Source organism: Martes martes (assembly GCF_963455335.1).
Source record: "Martes martes genome assembly, chromosome: 18".
NCBI lineage: Eukaryota > Metazoa > Chordata > Mammalia > Carnivora > Mustelidae > Martes > Martes martes.
In genome coordinates this window covers 27388951-27409710 of record NC_137906.1, presented here as the reverse complement: position 1 = coordinate 27409710, position 20760 = coordinate 27388951, and the positions used below count along the sequence as shown (strand labels likewise).

Genomic DNA, 20760 nt, shown 5'->3' with positions numbered 1-20760 from the left:
TTATAGTAAGAGATACAATCATCTCTACATCCAAAGAATCCAGAGGGCCCAAATGTATGCTAAATGCTCCATATACAGCTGCTGAATGATGACATATACCAAAGTTGTGCACCAAGATCTCTATACTTACCCCACTCCTGCTCTCCTTCATATAAAATTTAATGACTGAAACAATAATAAGCACCATAGCCAAGCATCCTTCAAACAAATAAGACAGCTAAAGACAGTCATGGAGTGCCTGCCTGATGGCTCAGTTGATTAAGAATCTGCCTTTGGCTCAGGTCATGATCCCATCATCCTGGGATGGAGCCCTGTGTCCTGCTCAGCGGGGAGTCTGCTTCTCCCTCTCCATGTACCCCTGCCCCTGTTCATGTAAGCTCTCTCTTTCAAATAAATAAAATCTTAAAAAAAAAAAAGAATAGGGGTGCCTGGGTGGCTCAGTGGGTTAGGGCCTCTGCCTTCGACTCGGGTCGTGGTCTCGGAATCCTGGGATTGAGCCCTGCATCAGGCTCTCTACTCGGCGGGGAGCCTGCTTCCCCCTCTCTCTCTGCCTGGCTCTCTGCCTACTTGTGATCTCTCTCTGTCAAATAAACGAATGCAGACTTTAAAAAAAAAAAATAGATGGACCATCCTGAAAGTACACAAGCCATTAACCTACCTGAAAACAAAGATACCCCTGAGTCATTATTACCCGTGTGTTTTGTTTTGTGTGCTTTTTTTCCCCCCAAACCCGACAATTTCTAAGGAAATTAATTTTTGACCAGGAAGAGTTTAATTTCAGGTCATACAGAGCAATATAACAACCATTTAAAATATAAAAAGGACCTTTTCTTGCTGATGTTAAAACTGAATTGTAGATGTCAAAACATGAAAAAATAAGATATTCAGTCTCAAATTTTTACCCCATAGAAGAAAAGGTGCATCAGTAAAGGAGAATTCAGGGAAATACTACCCTTGACCAAAGGACCTAACTTAATAACACCAACATGGCACACACAAAGACACATCAACTGACATAGTATCCCTGCCAAAGATGTTGATTCTGAATCTAATTATGAGGAAAATATCAGACAAATACACAGTCAGCCACATTCTACACAATGACTGGTCTGAAAACATCAAAAAGGTCCATGTCATAAAAAGAAAAAAAGAGAAAATGCTCAGGAACTGTTCAGACATTAAAGACAAGTAATAGTAGAACAAGTATGTATGAAATGCAAGATGAGCCTTGACTAGATCTTGTTGTGGAGGCGGGGCAGCAGGGGGTTAGAAAGAGAAGGGCTAAGCAATAAAGGCCAGTTTGGGATAACTGGAGAAATCCAAATATGGACTGTATGTGAGGTAACAGTGAATGTTAACATCAATGGTGAGTTTCCTGAGTTGATGATGATGTTTTGTTTAGGAGACATATATTGAAGTATTTAAGCATGAAGTGTTGTGTCTGCAAAACTCAAATGGCTCTAAAAAACGGTGTATGCGTACGCAATACACAGAAAGATGAAGCAGAAGTAGAAAAACAACTGGTTCACTACATCTAGGTAAAGAGTACATGAGCATTCTGACATTTCCGTAGGTTTAAAAATTTCAAAATAAACAGCCAGGGCAGGGGGTGGATATTCATTCCCAAATTTATATGTACAATTTTAATAACATTAATGAGAAAATTTCAGAGTAACGACTTCAGACAAACTGACACCCCCGAACACTTTATAGATACTATTCCTGCACCCAAAACCTCACCCTGGTTTAGCTGCAAACCTTCAGATAGTCCTCTTTAAAATGCACATTAACTGCTCTCTGGTGGAACAGAGAGAGTGGGTGAAGTCACACCTTAAATTTCTGTTAGAAGAGGGGTGGGGAGAAAGGAAATGTGCTAAAAAGATAGAGTCAGAATAATAAAACAGTGACTATGAGACAACTCCAGAGCCACCATTACTCAAAATCTTCTGAATTCTGAAAATAAACGTCAGTTCCTTATTTCTTGATGAACACCAAGGATATGGGTGAGAGTATCTTTAAGCCTGTACTGTTCGGCAGCATTAAAATGGATAGAGCAAGTTTAAAAAATGGTCACCTGTTCAGCAACTGACATCCTTCTATTCGGATCAACATCGCGGCCCTCTAGCTTGGCTTTCACCCTCTTCCACACGCTCACTGCATAGGAATTTCTCTCTTGTACAGCTACAAAGCAAAGGAAAGTTTATATGTAAGTCAAACCACCATTCTGTATAAATATTTCATGCATCCTTATTCTATCTTATTACCTTTCCCTGTTTTAGGGTCTCTGGCGGCCTTTTTAGGACTACAAGCAACACTCTTGCCAGTTCCTGGGATGGCGCTTGGTGGAGTATCTGCTGATGTGGCAAGATTTTTCTGAATCAGCTTTCTAGCATTCTGTGACATGACATCGGGCTGAGTCTTCTGGCCAGTGTTGCTCCGGACTGCTACAGAGAAAGAGTGGGTAGCTCAATTCACACGTAAACAGAAGATGGAGGGAGACAAAGAGGAGAGGGCAGGGCAGTGCTCTCTCAAACACCAACTACAAATGTAGAGCCATGAAAATAAGTATGATTTTACAACCTTCAAGTCCTTATTCCTTGAAATAAACACTGTCCTAAAAACACAACCTAAAGATTAGACATTCGAAAACAAATTTGTACAATGATGCTCACTGCTTGTTGTGACATCAAAAAACTATAAATATATTAATTGTCCAAGAATGTAGAATTAATATGGTAAAGACAGAGAATGACATATTAAACTGGGGCATTAAGTCATCTTTTTTAAAACTGTTTGATGACAAGGAAACTCCCAATTTAATATTAAGTGGGAAAAGGCAACAAGAATTGCATTCACTGAATGATCCCAATTTGTGCATGTGTGTGTGCACACATACACACGAGCCCAACAAATATGTAATGGTTTTACCTCCAACTGGAATGAAGCCACAAGTTTTCCCATTTTTTTTTTATATTATTTATTTTGACAGACAGAGATCACAAGGAGGCAGAGAGGCAGGCAGAGAGAGGGAGTGGAGGAAGCAGGCTCCCTGCTGAACAGAGAGCCCGATGTGGGGCTCGATCCCAGGACCCTGGGATCATGACCCGAGCTGAAGGCAGAGGCTTTAACCCACTGAGCCACCCAGGTGCCCCAAGTTTTCCCATTTTTTAAAAATTTTACCCAACAAGCATTTATTTTATATTCATAAATTATTTAAAGAGGATTTAAACACTAGATATTTCTACTTTCTCACCCAAGTACTTTTAAAATTAAACCAAAATGTGTTCCATTTAAGTTGTGACAGAGTTTAAGAAAACTCTTTAAAAAGGTGCTGACTACAAACATATTAGACACTTAAAGTATAATTAAACATCTTAGCGTCAATGTGTAGATTATTAACAGATCAAGATTTGGGATTTTTTTTTTTTTTTGAAGTATAAAAGTCATACCTGCAGCAAAGGATGGCTGATAAGTAGCAGATGACGTTGGACTCGAACACTCATTTGTTGCATCGGTGACTAAGGGTGATGCAAAACCCACTAAATTATTATAGATACTGAAATACAAAATAAAATAGCTTATTTGTGAAATGTTTCACCAGGTAACTGCTTATAAATATGAACAAAACTGAAAAAAATTAGATGAATCAAACAAAACTTACTATACCACATGTTTTATGTTTTGACTACATTTCAAATTTAGGTCAGAAGGCATTCTTACCTCTGACTTTGTGTTTTCAGTTCTTTCAAGGTGGGAGTTATTTCCTGGAGCATTTCAACGTGTTCTTGACTTCGAACCTGACCCATAGCCTGGACTAATGTAAAGAGCACCGTCTGAATGTTGTCTTGCCATGATTTATATTCACCTAAGAATTGCCTAACACTATTCTCATAGGGAACATCTTCACCATCTGCCAGAGCAGCTTCTTCATCCTAGAATCAATATTGCAGTGAGTAAGAGAAACGGTATTCGTTTCGACTGTAACTCGTAAGTCAAATTCTGAGTAACAGGTAATAAATGTTCAAATATGTGCTTAATCTGTAAATTACATTTTAACTTTTTCTACAGGAATCTTATTTCCAGTACAAAATAAAAACTCCAAGTAAACCCCCCCCCAGTTAAATGATCTGCTGTTATTTAGCCTTTTCTGGGGGCTCAGTCTCCTTACTATGCAGATTACGTAGGACACTGGAGAGAAGAGAGAATATTTCATTCATTTTGGAGGCAAACTCATATGAGCTTAGGAATAAGGGTTGGGAGGAGGAAAAGATGTGGGGGGAGATCAGAACACTCCGAGGCTACAACATTCAAGTTTCAGTTCTATTGTTAAGTTATAGGACTTTGGATGAATCAATCTCTTTAGCCCACAGTTTCTCTGGGTACAATATCACAATACTACAACCTGATTTAAAAAAAGGAAAAAAAAAAAGTTGATAGAAACACAAATTAACTCAATTACAAACTGGAAGATGTGATCTGAGAGATGTTGTTTTTGTTTATACCATTATTATCCCAAATACAACTATACATATTTTTATGTACTGTAATTTTATGAAAGGAGGGAGTTAACTGTGTGACAGTGGAATTAGTCTTACCTTAGCCATTGCTTTCAGGAGATGTTTGACATCTCCAAGTTGCCGGTTATGACCAGTGAGCACAGTCTTTATATTATCAACCAGATTCTGAATTGTTTCACAGACTGTTTCTATCTGCTGCTCCTTTTCTGTCTGAATTGCCCTCTGAGTAGACATATCCTGGGTCAATTGTTTGTGTGCTGACAAAAGCCATTCAGAGCTGCCAATAGGATGTTCAAGACTGGTGTCCTAAACAGAACAAGCATTGTTTGATTGAAGTATCAGATGGAGTAACGTAAGATTCTTTCCTTTATCATCACCATCAAAAGGTATTAGTAACTCAAACTGACACAAAGAGCCTCATTTGCTAAATCATGAACTAATTATGTAAATAACAGTACTTAATTTAATAATCTATGAAATACAGATTAAGATTTTTAACTTTTCTGCATTATCACACAGGAAATAAATGCTTAAAACTTAAAACATAAAAAATATACTTAGAATAACAAAGATGACCTGTATCTAGGACTCTAAACCCAGTGTAAATCACTCTTTAAAAAGACACCAGAGGGGGGCGCCTGGGTGGCTCAGTGGGTTAAGCCTCTGCCTTCGGCTCAGGTCATGATCTCAGGGTCCTGGAATGGAGGCTCCCATCAGGCTCTCTCTCAGCAGCAAGCCTGCTTCCCACCCCCCACTTCTGCCTGCATCTCTGCCTCCTTGTGATCTCTCTCTCTGTGTCAAATAAATAAATAAAAATTAAAAAAAAAGACACCAGAGGAGGGCCTGGGTGGCTTAGCTGTTAAGCATCTGCCTTCAGCTCGGGTCATGATCCCAGGGTCCCGGGATCGAGCCCCGCATCGGGCTCCTGCTTACCAGGAAGTCTGCTTCACCCTCTCCCACTCCCCCTGCTTCTGTTCTCCCACTCTCATTCTGTCTGTCAAATAAATAGGTAAAATCTTAAAAAAACAAACAAACAAAAACACCAGAGCTTCCTAATTAATACACAGCCTAAAACCTTCCCATAAAATATAAACACCAAATTTATCAACGTGCTATTTCTGGACTCAACTCTGTCCAGCATTCAACTTCAACTAGCCCTCTGTCTGCTACCCTATTTCAGTGCATGTAAGTCATTTCCTATACACTGAATTTCTCCTCCCCTCTGAACCTCCACAGTATTTCCAACTGTAGCTCTGAGAATTCTTTTAACTTTTTAATTCATTGTATTATTTATTAATAGGTTCCTTAGAGACTAAGAGCAAGATTTAATCATTTTTTACAAACTTTTTTTTTTTTAAACATTTTATTTTTAAGCAATCTCTACATCCAGTGTGGGGCTCAAACTCACAACCCAAAGATCAAGAGTCACATGCTCCACCCAACAAGCCACCCCAGGTGCCCCAATTGGTTAAGCGTCTGCCTTTGGCTTAGGTCACGATCCCAGAGTCCTGGGATCGAGCCCTATGTCGGGCTCCCTGCTTGATAGGAAGCCTGCTTCTCCCTCTGTTTCTCCTTGGTTGTGCTCTATGTCACTATCTCTGTCTGTCTCTCTCCCAAATAAATAATAAAATCTTAAAAATAAAATAAAATAAAATAGTTTCCTTATAACAATATTTTATATACAGTACACACACTGCGCAAGTGTAAACTGAGTGAATATATTTACTTTGAGGGCATAACCCTGGCCTTATGATTTTCATCAACAAGTCTCTTTACTGCCACACCAAGATTCAAGACTCACCACTCTCTGCAACAGACGAAGCTCTAACTCAGAGACCGAACTGTTAAACTGTGATGCAAATGAACACATTTGCTGACATCGTTTGATTAGTTCAAATAATGCCGCATCCAGGTTTAAGGCTTCTGCAGTTCTAGTTCGTAAACTTTCAAAATGAATGATATTGCTGCAGAGGAAAGTGACCTATGAAGAAGCAAAGAGGAATGGGACCATCACAATAAGGGAGGAAAAGCAATTTTAATTTGACATGAAAAAATATACCTATTCATTTCCAGAATTTAAGACCACGACTGGTCCTAGAATATGTATGAATGACTCTTTTGGGAAATAGGTGTAATCCTGAACAAGCCTATGAATAAATGCACCTTGTTTTGGCTGATGTCCTTAGGTGTGAGATGGTTAAAAGCACCTAAGTACAATTATGTAAAAGTATCTTCTACATGTTTGCTTTCACACAGAAATTTACTTCATAATAAAACCGTTACCATATTCAGCTGCAGTTTATTTGTGCTACGTACAAATTTCAATTTGGAATGTTGCCCTTCTGCTTCTACTCTTGCCTAACTTTACAATAAAGATCAGAAAATACTAACTGGACATTTGACAATATAATGCACATCTTTCAAGGTATGACAATACTACTGTGATTATCTAAATAGTTCTCACCTTCATACACACTGAAATATTTACAGATAAAAAAAAATATTTGGGGTTTCATTAAAAAAATGGGATGGGCAGGAGGGATAGGAAGTATAGAGGAAATAAAGTGGGACTTAAGTTGATAATCACTAAATTTTAATTGGCTATGAAGATATGGGAATCACGGTATTAGTCTAATTTTATACCTGACTGAAAATTACCTAAAAAAAAAAAAAAAAAAAAAAAAAAATTTTTTTTTTTTTTTTTTTTAAACTTCTGTCCCCTTCCCCCAATCATAAAGATGTGAATCCACAATCTCTGGCAGAAAACAAGGTCATAAATGCATTTTATTGCCACAGAATCACCACAGTTGCATAAAGAGAACCGCAGGCAAATATGGAATTAAACTCCTTATTTTCCAATAGAGGCTAAATCCATTTTGTATTTTGCTAGGAGGAAGTAAAGGTCTAAGGAAATAATCGGCAGTGGGCTCAGTCTAAGGGATGCCCTTCCCACCAAGGCCTATCAGTCCCTCTTCCCAGTATTGTGAACTAGAGGGTAGACTCTCGAGCTACCCCTAGTTATCTCACATGTAACCTCCAATCGGTTATAGAATCCTGTAACTCTCCTAACAAGGATGGCGCACATGCGTTGCAATACCTGGCTTGCTCTTTGGCTCTCTTTAAGGACAAGATTTCTTCTTTCGGCTATTGTTGCTTCAAAATCCTGCAGTACAGGTGCCAGTGCAGGGTTGGCACCACCTGCCCACTTGAGTCGCTGTTCAATACTTGCTTCAAGGGCTGCTAGTTTCTCCTGTAAAAGCCAGCAGAATCTCAGTGAATATTTGACTTTCTCCAATTCCTGGTGAGCATTTTATACAAATACAAGAGAAATTCAAAAGAAGCACGATGGGATATACATAATTTATTTTTTCTTGAGACTTTATTTATTTGACAGAGAGAGAGGGGGAACACAAGCAGGAGGAGTGGGAGAGAGAGAAGCAGGCCTTCCAACTGAGCAGAGAGCCCAATGAGGGGCTCCATCCCAGGACCCCAGGATCATGACCTGAGCTGAAGACAGATGCTTAAGGACTGAGCGATCCAGGCGCCCCAGAACATGCATAATTCAGAAATCATTTTTAACATACATCTACTGGAATTAACCTTTATTTCACTTAGAATATTGAAGGCTAAATATGTCTGGGGAGGTATGAACTGGCTTCCAAGATTTAAAACTTTTTAAAGGATCCATGTATTTACTTCTGAGAAAGAGTGAGGGAGTGGAAGGAAGGGCTGAAGAAAGATCTTTCAAGCAGACTCCCCACTGAGCACAGACCCTGATATAGGGCCCAACCCCATGACCCACGAGATCATGACCTGAGCCCAAACCAAGAGCTGGACACTCAACCAAATGGGCCATCTGAGTGCCCCAAGAATTTTTCTTAAATACAGCAGTCTTTAAAATGAAACGCCTGCTACAAATTCCTAATGCCCTTATGTGCTATCTATAAGAAAACCCATTTACCATTTGCAACAACATGGATGGAGCTAGAGAATATAATACTAATTGAAATAAGTCACTCAGAGAAAGACAAGTTTATGATTTCACTCATATATGGAATTTGAGAAACAAAACAAATGAATCAAGGGGGAAAAAGAGAGAGACAGACAAACCAAGAAACAGACTCTTAACTATGAACTGCTGGTTACCAGAGGGGAGGTGGGTAGGGGAAGGGTGAAAGAGACACGGGGATTAACGTGCACACTTACCACAAAGTGCACCGAGGCATACACAGCACTACTGAATCACTATGCTGTACACTGGAAACTAACATAACCCTGTATGTTAACGCACCAGGATTAAATAAAAAACCTGGGGCACCTGGCTGGCTCAGTCATTAAGCATCTGCCTTTGGCTCAGGTCATGATCCCAGGGTCCCAGGATCGAGCCCCAAGTCCAGCTCACTTCTTCCTCTCCCCCACCCCTTGTGTTTCCCTTCTAGCTGTCTGTCAAACAAATAAAATCTTTAATAAATAAGTAAACAAATAATTCTTTTAAAGAAAATAACTTACTTTAAAAAAATCCATTTATATTTTTAATTATGAAAGATGAAAATCCAATTCTCCCAAATTCAAAAGTTTGTAAGTAACAGTAAAAATCTATCCATCCATATTACCATTGATAAGGAAGGTTTTATATAACAAAGTTATTTCATTATTTATTCAACACTTCAGGTGAAAGAATTCACATCCTCTCTTTCCTGTGCTGCTTCTCTCCCTCCTTCTCTCACAGAAACATACCTCTAAAATCAGAAAGGACAGGTATTCATTCTCCAAAATTGAAAACTAGGCCTAATATACATAGGAAAAAGGTATTTCACAATCTTCAAAGAAGCAAGCTCCAGAAAAGCTTCATTAAAAATGTAAAAAAACTGGGGTGCCTGGGTGGCTCAGTTGTTAAGCATCTGCCTTCAGCTCACGTCATGATTCCACGGTCCTGAGATAGAGCCCCACATCAAGACTCGATTTTTTAGTTTTATGAGCTAAAAAAAAAACTGCTTGGTGAGCCTGCTGCTCCCCCTGCTATGCTCTCTCTCTCTCTCTGCCAAATAAATAAACAAAATCCTTAAAAAAAAAAAAAAAAAGTAAAAAAACTACAGAAATGATTTTACTTGATTTTATAAAAATTAATTTGTAAAATGAACAGAAAAATGTCAGTTACTATTGAGTACATGAGATGTAAGGAGACACAATATAGATATATATAACCATTATCAAGACCTGTTTCTTATTTTAAAAAGGGAGGTGAGATTAAATATTAGGCAGAAATGGTAACTCAATAATAGTAGTTAGGAAAACATTCTATTGCCTCTGAGATCATAAAATATCATTAACTACACATAATAAATGCCTAAGCTGGGTGCCTGGGTGGCTCAGTCAGTTCGGCGTCCAATTCTTGATTTCGGCTCGGGTCATGATCTCAAGGTTGTGAGATTGAGCCTGCGTCAGGGTCCATGCTGAGAGTAAAGCCTGCGTAAGATTCTCTCCTACTCATGGGGACACGCTTGCACACACTCATCTCAAAATGAAGAAAAAAAAAAAAAAACGCCTAAGCTTTTTAGATATGAATAGTAAGCCAGATATAACTGCTATATGCCTTCAGAAAACAAATTAAATATTCAAGTTTTTTTTTTTTTAAAGATTTTATTTATTTAACAGACAGAGATCACAAACAGGCAGAGGCAGGCAGAGAGAGAGGAGGAAGCAGGCTCCCTGCCGAGGGACCTGAGATCATGACCTGAGCCGAAGGCAGAGGCTTTAACCCGCTGAGCCACCCAGGCGCCCCTCAATATTCAAGTTTTTCTAATTACCAAGGTTCCCAGAACATATAAAGGCAGAAGAGCGATCATCAAATCCATTAAAAACCTGAAATATTTAGTATGTCTCTATTCCTGGTTCAAAATACACTGCTACCATAAGATTTGGTTACTTTGGAGAGTAAGAAAGAAAGATACAAATTACAAATAAAAGTGCAAAAAGAAAATGCCCCTGTGGCTTAGCATCCAAGGACAGACATGTAGATAGTGAACACCTCACCACAGCATAGGTTATTTCTGAAAGTAAATCTGCTGCAAATAAGGTCTGGCAAAACACACCTGAACTGTTGCAATTGAAGTTTCAATTTGGCTCAGAGTATGGAGTTTCTTTTTCATGCTGGTTAGGATGGCAGACCGAGGGGGAGGTGTGACTGACATGGCTTGTGGTCTATTGATAAGGAGGTCTTCATGCTGCCACTGTTCAAAGAAAAGGCAATGTAGTAGAATCAGCAGGGGTAAAAAACAAACAAACAAAAACAAAAAAACAACACCTTAGATAAAGGGAGGGGAGGTGCAAATTAGGACTGGGGGAAAAGAAAAAAAAAGCCCAGCTGCTGCAAAGTGAGGTAGGCAAACAAGTGTAATTGGAGAAACATTTCAAAGGAATCACAACCAGGTGAAAAATTTCCTAATGTAGAGAATGGCTGATAAATGTCTTGAATCAGTGAAATGCAACATCTAAGTAGTAATTCTGAAGATGTTTCCAAGTCTATGTCTCCAAGTCTATATAAAAGTCTAGTATACAACCCCCCCCAAGAGATATCTCTAGTTAAGAGGCTGGAAAAGGCATGAGGGGATAGTGGGTGGAGAGGTGAAAACTGTCCAGCATGTGGCTAAACAAATGATTAAAAGAAATGATGGCCGCAGTCACAGAACAAAGAAATCTCCAAAGAACCTTGAAGTTGCAGAAAGGAGCAGGCAACTGCTCACAGAGGATGGAGCCATCTTGTATCTTTTAAAGGAGGCCCCAGAAGGCCCAAGAGAACTTTGGGCTATAATTTAAAAGTAATACATTGTATTTAGGGCTTAAAATGATGAATATTTGTTCAGATGAACAAAATTGTAAGGATTTTTACAATATTTTCTATACAGTTGTCAATTTTTTAAGGAAATAAACGCTAGAATGTATTAAGTAAAATGTTCAACATTACATTTTTTAGAAGAAAAAATACAAAAAGATTCCAATGTACTAGAAAGACTTAATATATAATAAATACAATTTCAAAATGTGAATAAACTACTCTTCTTAATTTATGAGCTAAAAAAACCAGCTCATGATAAAACTGCAAAGAGAAGGAAATATGCTGATTCCATGCACCAAGCTGAAGCCACCAACTCCACCTTTAGGAACCAGCTTCAACATAAATAATACAAAGTAACCATTGTTGTTCCAAACAGATCCTAGGAAAACACAGTCCCCAAATATTACTCCATGAGTTACACAACCTGTCTGAAGCTACAAACAATACTGAAGGCTATAATGGAAGAAAGAAGAGAAAGAATAAAAAGAGCCATAATTTATACTGTGCTTAGTGTCTTATATAAAATTATTTTTAACCCTCATAATCCTCTACCTTGGTGAGAGACATGGTCCCCACCTCAGGGAGGAGTAAACTCAAGTTCATATAACTGAATCCAAATCCATCTCACCCTCAAAGCCTATGTTGTCACACTGCCTCCCCCCATATAATCAAGGACAAAAACAGGCCTCTAAAAACAAATTCCAAATGATGACAGACTCATGCACAAAGCTGTTATCACATCATTAGGGCATTGTGGAAACAGAAGTCATCTTAGAAACAATCTTAATTATATGTTAAGTAATACAGGAGGTATATTGACATAACGAATAAATTCAAACATGAGAAATTATATTTACAAGTAATACTTAATGATACAGATAATACCCACCATACCACACTGATAGAAACAAAGTTAGAGGTTGCAGAGTGTAAATACAAAATAATCTCAAAAAATACACACACATATATATGTATTTTTTGAGAATATTTTATTCTCGTATTTATTTATTCTCAATTATATTTATCCTCAAATATTTCTCAAATGAATATATATATATATATATATATATATATATATATATATACTCAACTGCACAGAACAGAAACAAGGAAAAACTGTAAAGAAATACCAAAATGCCAAAAAGCTGGCTTTGCTGCAGGCTGGCACAATTCAGGATGTTTAAGTATTTTTTCTTTATATTGTTTAATATTAATTTTCAAATTCCTGTAGTGGAGAAAAACACATTAGAAAAATACTTACTTGAAACATGGCAATATGCAGCTGAACACGCTGCAGGCTTGTCTTACAAGAAGAAATACTGGTTTCCAGCCTGCGCACCAAGTCATGCTTCTTCCAGGCAGTATCATAGGAACTTGCTAACACAGTTGCCCTGTTCATGACCAACTGAGAAAACTTCCCAATCTGAATGTTGTGCTCCACCGCTTTCTTACAAAGATCATCAACAGAAACTTTGCTCTCAGCTCCAAAATCCTTTGCGTCCACTTGAGCAATAATGTCTACCCCCAGAGCACTGATAAAACTGCAGAGGGTGAGTCCCAGGGCTTGGTTCGGTAGTCCAATCAAGAGCTGCCTCACGAAGTCAGCTGTAAACGCCTTTATAGGTTTGGCCATCTGGTCTTCACTGAAACAAGAATTTCTAAAAAGGGTTTTCACATTGACTATCTGTACAGGTCCATTTACAGTATTCTGATCTTCAAGTGAACTCGATCCTAAAAAAGGAAAATTTTCTTGAAGTATTTCATGCAAAGTAAAATAAGGTAATAATGATGCTTATTTAAAAACAAGACCTTATGAACACACAATTAAATTAAGCCCACTGCATCCTGCCCCTTCCAAAGTTCCACCCAAGTAAATCCAGCATGTTTAAATGTGAAAGATTACCTGATAAAGTTTTGGAAAAGGTACCACAGAGCCTGAAGAACTCCTTAATTGTCTGTAGTCTTTTTAGAAAGAAAATCTCCTCTAGCACCTGCCGGTGATTATCGTCATCAAAAAAATTGACTTGGGTACTCCTGGCTTCCCTTATAATGTCAATCTTTCGCCACGCTATGGGAATTTCCATCTTGTTTAACTATGTTTAAAAAAAAAAAAAAAGTTCATTTCTCCCCACTTCACACAGTGAATAACTACTTTACCACACATGCATTATTTACTCATAAAATCAGTATTTACCTTTTCAACTAATAAGCCAAAAGCAGTTTCGACCTGGGCAAACATGCCATCAAATGCTACCAAAAGCATCTGGCCAGCTGACATTTTTGGTGTTTCATCAACTGAACCATTTCTTGGTTGGATTAGTTCACCATATTGAGCATGAAGTATTCTAGAGAAAAAGAAGAGCGAATTAAAATCCTAACTGAAGAGTAATAAATTTGGGGGAGAACACAAAAGGTCAACAAGAATCACAGCTAGCATGCAATCCAGAAAATAAATCTTTTTTTAATTTTTATTTTTTTAATATTTTATTTATTTATTTTTAATTTTTAATTTTTATTTATTTATTTGACAGATAGAGATCACAAGTAGGCAGAGAGGCAGGCAGAGAGAAAGAGAGAGGAGGAAAACAGGCTCCCCGCCGAGTAGAGAGCCCGATTCGGGGCTCGATCCCAGGACCTTGGAATCATGACCTGAGCCAAAGGCAGAGGCTTTAACCCACTGAGCCACCCAGGCACCCCAATAAATCTTTTTTTTAAAGGTTTATTTTATTTATTTGAGAGAGAGAGAGAAAAAACACAAGAGTGGGATGAGGAACAGAGGGAGAGGGAGAGAATTCTCAAGAGAGCTCCCCGCTGAGTGCAGGGCCCCACATGGGGCTCAATCCCAGGACCCCTAGATCACTACCTGAACCGAAATCAATAACCAGACACTTAACTGACTGATCCATCCAAACACCCCTAGAAATCTTTTTGCATGCAGAAAATGATGTTAGGATAAAATGACATGTAGTACCATCACAATGTGAAGTTAATGGTTCCAGTTCAGTATTAGTAACTGCTCATGTGATTAAACTTGAATTATGACAATTTTTTAAAAAACTATTTAAGATATTATAGTCTCACTTTACATAAAATACAAACCCCCCAAAAATGTCAAGAATCACACAACTCTAAAGCTGGAGGACTTAGCAAAAATTGTCAAGTATGTTCACACTGTCATATACATACATGACAGAGCCAACTACGGACCGTCAGCTCAAATGCCTGCCATTTGTAGCACACCTGATTTTGAATAATGCACAGTTTGAGTTAAGTCTTCAGAAGTTCACCCTGTACATCATCATTAACTTAAAGCTTAGACAGTGGCTTATGTATCTGGACACTATTTTAAATGTATTATATAAAAAAATCAAAAATAGCATTCCTACAACTAGTATCAGTTCATGTTACTAATGTTAACTAGATTTTCAACTTTATCACACATACAGAAATAACTATAAAACTAATAAGAGAATTTAAAAAGGCTAACCAGAGCAATTTCTAATGGAAAAAAGAGCTACAAGATGGTATGCAATTTTTTCTTAAGATAATCAAGTTTCTCCAAAGTGAGGTACAAACAAAATGTAACAGAACCAGGCATGAAGTTTGTCACCCAAATCATCCATGAAAAGTAAGTAATCGTCCATCTGAGGGTAACAGGAATCTGAATTAGATACTGAAGGGAGTAAATGAGGGCAGAAATTTAGTGAGAAAGAAAGGTGTATAGATTTCTATACTATCTAAAACGTATCGGGGCGCCTGGGTGGCTCAGTGGGTTAAGCCTCTGCCTTCGGCTCAGGTCATGGTCTCAGGGTCCTGGGATCGAGCCCCACATCGGGCTCTCTGCTCAGCAGGAAGCCTGCTTCCCCTCCTCTCTCTGCCTGCCTCTCTGCCTACTTGTGATCTCTGTCTGTCAAATAAATAAATAAAATCTTTAAAAAAAAAAAAAAAAAAAAAAAAAAAAAAAACGTATCTAACGTTTTATTTTTATTTTATTTTTTTTAGTATCTAACGTTTTAAATAATGCTAGAAATTTAAATGATAATGCCGTTGTGCAAATAATCTAAATCACCATCTAGCTAACATTCAGTTTATGCTATAATAATTATACTTTTTTTTTTTTTTTACTGTATGGAGGAACAACTACAAAGAAACATAAATAGGAAAATTTTAAATGCAGGTAACAGAAAACATTAAAGAATTATTGTTAACTTTTGGGGTGAAGTAACAGCACCATGACTAAGAAAACTAAGTTTATACTTTAGACATATCTACTTCCTGTAATATTTAAAAATGAAAAGATACCTGCTTCAAAATAACCAGTACAATTTAAACAAGATAAATAATTTAAACAATTCAAGCAGGTGCAGATAATTACCAAAGGTGGGAAAATGAAGGTCCATTATACTATTCTACTTTCTTTTCTTTGAAGTTTCTCACGGGAGGAAGCATGGTAGGTCAACCCATTTCTACTCTCCCAACTACACTTTCTGGACTAAACCTGATACCAGAATGCCAAAGAAGGAAGTCTTAAGTCACCAGAGATAAATGGGCTTACAGCTTAGCCAGGGACATAGTGCATGGCTGGAGGAAACACCCAACAGGTTCCAGAATCAAACTGTTTTTCTGGATTTCAGAGATGAAAAACACCATGTTCAGTATCTAGAACACACTTAGAAGCATTCACCTGAAGTATGGCATACACTCCATGAACTAACTAAACTGGCTCAGATGCTTCCATGGAGTCCCAAGGGCTGGCTTAAAAACTACCACACTCCACTTTCTGTGTGTGCAGCACACATATGGTGAAAGAGCAACACTAAAGTATGGTGTGCATGGGATAGAAGTGCACGGAGCTCCACACCCAGCGCATGCTGGGTGCATCTGCGGAAACCTCAATAAGCTCTGTTGGCCACACCGACATCAACTTTGTGGTGGTGCCAAAGTACTGTACGTGTGCAAGACACGAGCACCACAGGAAAGACGCAGCCTGCACAAGACATCCCTGCACACGTGTACTGTGCAGCTTCCTGTGAATCTCTAATTATTTCCAAATAAATACACCATGTTATTTATTTGAGAGAGATTGAGAGTGAGTGAGAGAACAAGTGGTGGGAAGGGACACAGGGAGAGAGAGAAGCAGACTCCATGCTGATCAGGGAGCTGGATGCGGGGCTCGATCCCAGGACCCAGAGATCATGACCTGAGCCGAAGGCAGAGTCACTCAGGTGCCCCCCAAATAAATAAACTTCTAAAAAAGATCGGTGTAGAAGCATTTGTAAGGAATTCTATCTGCTGTAAAATTAAAACTAAGCTTGTAGCACGTAGCCCAGAACCTGTCATCTGGTTTCCCTGGCTCCGTCACAGCTACCATTCACTTGCCTGGCAACATCGATGTAATGAGCATGCGTTTCCTCCTCCAGTCCCATAGCCGCATTTCTTAAATAGGCCTGAAGAGATTCCACTAGAGTCTGCAGGGGAACGCCATCAGTTGTCTGCTCAATAAGACTGTCCAGCTCATGAAGCATACTTTCTAATGTGTATTCTCCTTTCATTAAACATCTCAGTGCTTCTGGAAATATGATTTGCCGGAAATTTGAATTTAATTCCTATAAATATGTGAGAAATACATTTTAATGTTCTCTGAGTTTAGATAAGTTATACACCTAGAGGTTTAATGCCATGTACTAAGAACAAACGTATGCAACTGTAACCAACCTCTGGCTACAAACCTCACACTGATCTTTACGTGAGTGGTGAAGCAACATTAAAAGGAGAAAAGTAAAAACTGCTTTTCTGAACCAGCGGTAAGAAGTACAATGTTCAGTATCTAAAACAAACTTACCAATTTTAAGCTAATTTAAAAGCACTCACCTGAAGTGAGGTGTATACTCCATTAGCTAAGTGGACTGCCTCAGAAGCTTCCATGGGGTTCGGAATATCTAAGTCCTGTGGCACCAGGTGGCACTGCTTCAGTAACTGCACCAGGCAAGTGACGTTCCCGCTCATACTGCAGAGCTCTTCCAAGAACCAGGCTCCATCCCGAGAGGTCAGATCCACCAGCTGCTCCCCAGCACTTGAAGCGGCACCTTCCATCATCAGGTTACGCCTAAATGCAACAAGGTTTGTACAGTGAAACCTCCTCAGCTACTCTCACACAGAAAAGCAGATTTCAAACTCGGAAAGACATTAGTCGAGCAAGACTAATAAAAGTAAGAGAATGCCTCAAGTCTGGTATTAACAAAAGTAAGAGAATGCCTTAAGTCTGGTATTAAACAAGAGGCACAGGCTATCTCAGTAAGTCTGAGTGTTTTCAAGACAACGAAATGGTCTCAGTACGAAGTTGGCTAACTCACCTTGTAAGAGTACAAAGAGCAGAGATAATAACACTTGCTAGACTCAAAGATCCTTCTTCTCCATTCTCGTGAAGGAAAACTTTAATGCAACGTTCAATTTCTTTCAACTGATCTTCACAGACAGGCACAGTGACGGCTTCCTGTTTCAAGCGTTCCACCTGTCTGATAAGCCTGCTGTTGATGTCAGCTGCGTACCGCTGCAGAGTCATTTCTGTGGCAGTGATGAACTGGCACACCGTCGGGGGAGGCTGGGGAGCATACTGCATTTCGTATCTGCGCAGAGAGAGAGGTGCTTGTTTACAATGTAACCACTTCGTGCTTATAAAGAAAGTTCCCATTTTACACTGGAGAATATTGCCTTTGATCCTCAAACCCTAAACAGTAGAAACCATGATTTCCATTCTTACAGATAAGAAAAAGTTTCAAGAGCTCAAGTAACTTTCCAAGACGACTTGTTAGTGAGCGGCAGCTCAACCGAGGTTAGCCCTCTTTACCCCGATCCCATCACTCTGACACTGGGATACATTTTAATTAATTAGGAAAACCACACCATCTTATAAGGGAAAACATGACCTCAAATCCTCTTAAAACCAAGAAAAAACCTGACCCCATTCAGCTTCCATCCATCAACCACTTCTTTCAGAAAAATGAAATATTAAACACATGATAATAATAATGTGAACACAACTTTGCATCTAATCCCATAAGAAGTCAAGAAAATTAAGTGTGATCAACATACTTCCTGTAGAGTTCTTGACAGCGCTCTACTGTGGTGTTACAGATGAGTTCTTCCATCCAGGTCTTCCACTGCTCAATTCGATGTTTCTGAAATATGGCCTTGGGATACTGCAGAGCTACAGTTGCATAGTGATGCAGCTGTTCCAGACAGCCTCGGAGCACCGAGCGCCTCTGCTGGAGAAGAGCGCCCACTTCCCCCTCGAGCTGCTCACACTGGCTAATCAAGTGCGCCTGGCCAGCATTCTGTAGAAAGGCTGTCGCTGGCACATAGCTTGGAGGACCTTTTGGTAAAAGACGATTATTAATCACGGTGAAACTATTCCAAACCAGCAGTCACTGAAAGAAGCACAAACCAGAACCCCACACATAAACACACAAATACAAAACTCACACGCTCAATATGTGTATCTAAGATAAATCAACCCATACCAAGGTCCATTTGTGAGCTGATCTCCTGAAGCAAACTTGCAAGCTGTGTTGCTTCTAAATTATTGAACGCAGCCTGATAATGTGTTATCCACTGTTCAAATTCATTCAGCTTCACCTGGATTGCTTCCTGAACAGCCCTTTGCTGAGTCTGTAGTTGAGTGTGTTCAGAATACCTAATAAGAGGGAAAAATCTTTTTAATTGCTTCTACCTTCTATATAGTTTCATAACCTTGATTTTGTTCATACTTGGGACTGCCTGGTAAGCTCCTTTTCAATCTTGAGGGTACTGCTCAAATGTCCCTTACTTCTCTGGTTTTTCCCATAATCCTCTCAATTATACTCACATTTTATTTTTTTTTTTTTTTTTTTTTTTAAAGATTTTATTTATTTGACAGACAGAGATCGCAAGTAGGCAGAGAGGCAGGCAGAGAGAGAGGAGGAAGCAGGCTCCCCGCTGAGCAGAGAGCCCGACGCGGGGCTCGATCCCAGGACCCTGGGATCATGACCCGAGCTGAAGGCAGAGGCTTTAACCCACTGAGCCACCCAGGCGCCCCTATACTCACATTTTAAATAAAACATTTTCAAAACCCACCACACATGCCAGGTGTTGTTATCTTTAGTGTAAACGATGGATACTTCACAGATCTGTTAATCTCAGAGACTCATGCAGTGTGTGGTATTTGCATATTTATCCTTTACCAAGCACCTGCACTGTACAAGGTTCATTCACTTAGATCATTGAGTTTAATGCTTAATTCAGCAAAGTGGGTAAAATAACTGCCGCTTTACTAATGAGTAAGGATCCAGACACAAACTGTAGAGAGAAACCCAAACCTCAGGTTTTCTGAAACCAAGTTCATACTCTAACCCACTATATCCACTTATCTCCCATAATTACTCAAACATATCAATCAAATATAATAAAGCAGAAAATTTAAGTGAATTTCTGTGTATTAATAATTTGGAACTGCAGTCCTTGGGAGAAGTTTTATTATTTATATAAATTGCTGTAATAATGCTAATTCAAGTTGACAATGTTTACACAAATACGAAAATTCTCCTTAATGGCATATATTTAGAAACAAGTGTTCAACACTTTTAAACCTGTGCTGGAGAGTGTGAGAAGGATGGTCCACTCCTTCAGCTCCTTCAAGAAACTCTATTTCTTCTAGAAGTTTGCCTTGCAGTTTTTCCACGTCTGTCAGTTGCTCTTGCAAGCTTAGGTATTCATCTAAGCTGCTGTCCAGCTTGGGAAGCACAACCAGCATCTCATCCCTATTCTTAAACCAGTTCACCTATGAAAAAATAATTATGATTAGGGAAATTCTTACAGGGTGAACTGTGAGACATGATGACATCTGCCAAAAGGATCATGTTAGATGGACATCTTATATATATTTTTCTTTTTTTTTTTTAAGATTTTATTTATTTGACAGAGTTCACAAGTAGGCAGAGAGAGAGAGAAGGGGAAGCAGACTCCCTGCTGAGCTGAGGGCCCGATGCGGGGCTCAATCCCAGGACCCCGGGATCATGACCCAAGCCGAAGTCAGTGGCCTTAACCCACTGAGCCACCCAGGCACCCCTATATACATTTTTCTATTTAAATCTCTTATTTAAACACTGAGGGTGATGGTGTCACATATATTTTACAAATAACGATAAACACTGCAAGTTCACATAGCCATACACTGAGACTCAAATCTCACAACACCGTGTGGTTACCACCATGCCACACAACATTAAGTGTTAGCATCACTGGCTAACATGATATTAAAATTAAGACTGAGGGGAGGCTATCCAAGTAAGGAACACCTATAATACTCATTGGTAAACACGCTTCAATGTATTAAAAAAGGTATAATTTTTTTTTTAAATCATTAATCCACCT

The 20760-nt window shown here is 38.9% G+C and overlaps 1 protein-coding gene across 2 annotated transcripts in view; it reads right to left on the bottom strand.

Moving 5' to 3' along the window:
• The window catches only part of SMG1 (SMG1 nonsense mediated mRNA decay associated PI3K related kinase), a gene marked incomplete at its 5' end in the record, with an annotated part of 105991 nt that overhangs the window by 2619 nt on the left and 82612 nt on the right, over positions 1–20760 (bottom strand). For both annotated transcript variants that reach the window (XM_080829999.1, XM_080829998.1), the window contains 17 exons: positions 2075–2181; positions 2265–2444; positions 3450–3556; positions 3721–3932; positions 4596–4823; positions 6319–6498; positions 7615–7767; positions 10610–10747; positions 12614–13083; positions 13256–13445; positions 13547–13697; positions 16732–16958; positions 17224–17458; positions 17706–17978; positions 18445–18724; positions 18873–19045; positions 19977–20167. In XM_080829999.1, the coding sequence (XP_080686125.1) occupies positions 2075–2181; positions 2265–2444; positions 3450–3556; positions 3721–3932; positions 4596–4823; positions 6319–6498; positions 7615–7767; positions 10610–10747; positions 12614–13083; positions 13256–13445; positions 13547–13697; positions 16732–16958; positions 17224–17458; positions 17706–17978; positions 18445–18724; positions 18873–19045; positions 19977–20167 (3495 nt within the window). The remainder of the gene's footprint in view (positions 1–2074; positions 2182–2264; positions 2445–3449; positions 3557–3720; positions 3933–4595; positions 4824–6318; positions 6499–7614; positions 7768–10609; positions 10748–12613; positions 13084–13255; positions 13446–13546; positions 13698–16731; positions 16959–17223; positions 17459–17705; positions 17979–18444; positions 18725–18872; positions 19046–19976; positions 20168–20760) is intronic.